This window comes from Arabidopsis lyrata (genome assembly GCF_000004255.2).
Source record: "Arabidopsis lyrata subsp. lyrata unplaced genomic scaffold ARALYscaffold_6, whole genome shotgun sequence".
Classification (NCBI taxonomy): Eukaryota; Viridiplantae; Streptophyta; class Magnoliopsida; order Brassicales; family Brassicaceae; genus Arabidopsis; species Arabidopsis lyrata.
In genome coordinates, this window is record NW_003302550.1 from 18,812,691 (window position 1) to 18,815,493 (window position 2,803).

Here is a 2,803-nt window from a genome sequence, read left to right on the forward strand (position 1 = left end):
AAATTTTATGAATCATGAAAAATAATAATTAATTTTTAATCATTATACTTCATCTTTCAATCTCTCATCTAACAAATAAGATACATATTCTATTATTACTATGTCCAAACTTCATTTTGTTGTATGACTAAATAATATTCCCATTAGAACTGTCAAAGCGAGTTGATTCGTCCCGTTAAGTCCGTTTTGCGATAGACAAAAAATATTTTGACTTGTAGTTAGTCGGTCCGCACGACCCGCGGATAGCATATATGAAATACAAACCCGTCCCGCGAATGTATGGGGATTTGCGGGATTGTCCATGGATTTTGTTTAAATAATTTTTAAGTAACCAAAATTTAAAATACTACTAAAATAAATAAATAAATCAAAATACTATTAAAACTTTATTTAAATTACCACATGTTGAATAAATTATAATTTTATCAATAAATACTAATATGCGGGCTGATCCGCCAACCCGCGGATGAAAACCGATTAAACATATGACCCACTGCGAATTAATCCATGTGGCCCGCTTATTTGCGGTTTTAATATATTTTCCCAAATCTGCCCCATAGTGAGATGATGTGGGCTCGACCCGCGGTTTTTGACCTATTTTGACTGCTCTAATTCCCATGAATCGTCTAATTTTAGAATTTTAAAACACAAAATTCTATTTTGTAAATCATAATTAATACGATGGGTATATTTATAAACAATTTTACATTTCTCTACAATTCGTTATTATGAATATTTATAAGTATACTATACGATTCGTTCTACTAAAAAACATACACAATATTAAACGTAACGTATGTAAACCAATATTCTCCCGCGGTGGACCGCGGGTCCGATCCTAGTTGATATGTAATAGCATACTACGAATATCCGAATATGTTTCTGCGATTCAGTAATGAATCGGTCATGCAATTAGTTTTATGTATATGATCACCAGATTATGAACTAACTAAAATAGTTTTATGTATATGATCACTATATAGAATACAACATTTGTAGCTACCTTGTTCTACAATAGTTTATAAAACAACTAACTAAAATAGTTCGGCCTGGGTTTTTCGTGCTCTTTGTACGTTCAGGTCATCAAGATAGTTCTGGTAGATATAAAACGCGAATCCCGTGAAGGCAATGAGCATCGCGACCATCTTAACTTCAGTCAGCTTGTCGTGGAACACAGCAATGGCTGCAAGAGGCGTTACAATGAGTGAGAGCGTACCAATAAGGTTCGAAAACAGCGACGACACCCGAAATATAAGCGCCACGGCTCCTACAGAACACAATTGCCACGAAACCGCTGTCCCAACCAAAGTCAAAACATAAATGACTTGACCCTCCTGAAACTCTTCCATCTCCACACTCAACAACATCCATTCCCCGCTCGCAAACAACCCGATAACCGCAACACAAGAAGCCACAAGTGACGTATAGATCTGCATCTCGAGAACCATAGAGAATGTCTCACTCTTGAGAACATTCTCGAACGAAAACTGCATAAGAGAGAGCTGAAGAGAATAGATAAGAGAAGCCAAAACTGTACAGAAACAACCAATCAAGTAACTCCATTTAGAATCTCCTGATGGGCTATTTGAATCATCGTCAAGAGAAACCAACACAGCAGAGATAGAGAGAAACAACACTGAGAAGAGAATCAAACAAGTGATTTTCTGAGAATTGATGTAATAAGAGAAGACACCATTGAAAGCTAACTGTGAAGCACATAGAATCGAATAAGTCGAAGCAGAGAGATACAAAAGCCCAATAGAGTATAAAAGATTGTCTAAACCAATAGCAAAACCAAGCGAAAGATAAATCCAAACCAGAGTCTTGAAAGAACAAGAAGATGAAGAAGATTGTGAAGCAGGAAGGAGACAAAGGGGAAGATAAAGAATCGGAAAGCCACCCGTTTGGACAAGAGTAGAGATCCATTTACTGTTTCCACCTTCGTTGTAATAAAACCGACCAAGAAGAACAGCAATGGCTTGAGCAGAGATGAGGAAGAAAATACTTATGAAGACAAGAATCCACCACTGGGTTCGTTTTAGCTTATGAGTTGAGTAGGGACACTAGTTCTTCTACTTCCTTCATCTTCTTCTTTTAGCAGTAACATTGCTTCTTCTACTTCACCTGTTACAACCAAAACAACACATAAAGTTCACATCTTTCAAGAAATTTTTCACTTTTATGAAAAAAACCCCAATTTTTGTTAACAGAGAAGGAGGAAGATGGAAACTTTAAGAAGAATCTGGGAATTGGGTTTTGATCATTAAGTTTATTTAGTTTCTAGAATCGAAATTGAAATTGAAATGAGGAAAATTTAGAGAGATATACCCATTGTGAAGGGAGAGTTGACTGATGGATGAATTCATTCTGGTTCAGGATTGAGAGAGATGAGTGGCTTTTTTTTTTTTTTTTTTGGGCAAAGAGAGAGATGAGTGACTATTGAATTAATTACAACCAGAAAATACAAAACCAATATCAATTTACTTTTATATTTTTTTATTAATAAATTAAATAATGAATTTTTTTATTAAATCAACTAGGACTCCAGACTCCGCGATGTCGCGGAGGAATGTATTTCAAAAAAAAATATCTAATGAAAAATCATAATGAATTGTAACAATTTTAATTATTTTTTTAATAATAAATCAATATATATTTTACAAAAATTATGATAAAAAAAATCTTCGCAAACATTTATTAAGTATATTAATATTATAAAAACATTAATTTGTAATTAAAAAATTTATTTCCAAGTTCAAAAAGCATCAAATAATAAACCAAATGTTACAACGGTTTGATAAAT

At 33.7% G+C, this 2,803-nt stretch overlaps 1 protein-coding gene across 1 annotated transcript; it reads right to left on the reverse strand.

Moving 5' to 3' along the window:
- Positions 1 to 853: 853 nt before the first annotated feature.
- On the reverse strand, positions 854 to 2,124 carry LOC9310613 (probable purine permease 13). The gene is given in 2 exon segments (XM_021021819.1): positions 854 to 2,047; positions 2,050 to 2,124. Coding segments are annotated over 2 exon segments (1,071 nt in total). The 5' UTR covers positions 2,108 to 2,124; the 3' UTR covers positions 854 to 1,034.
- Positions 2,125 to 2,803: the final 679 nt, after the last annotated feature.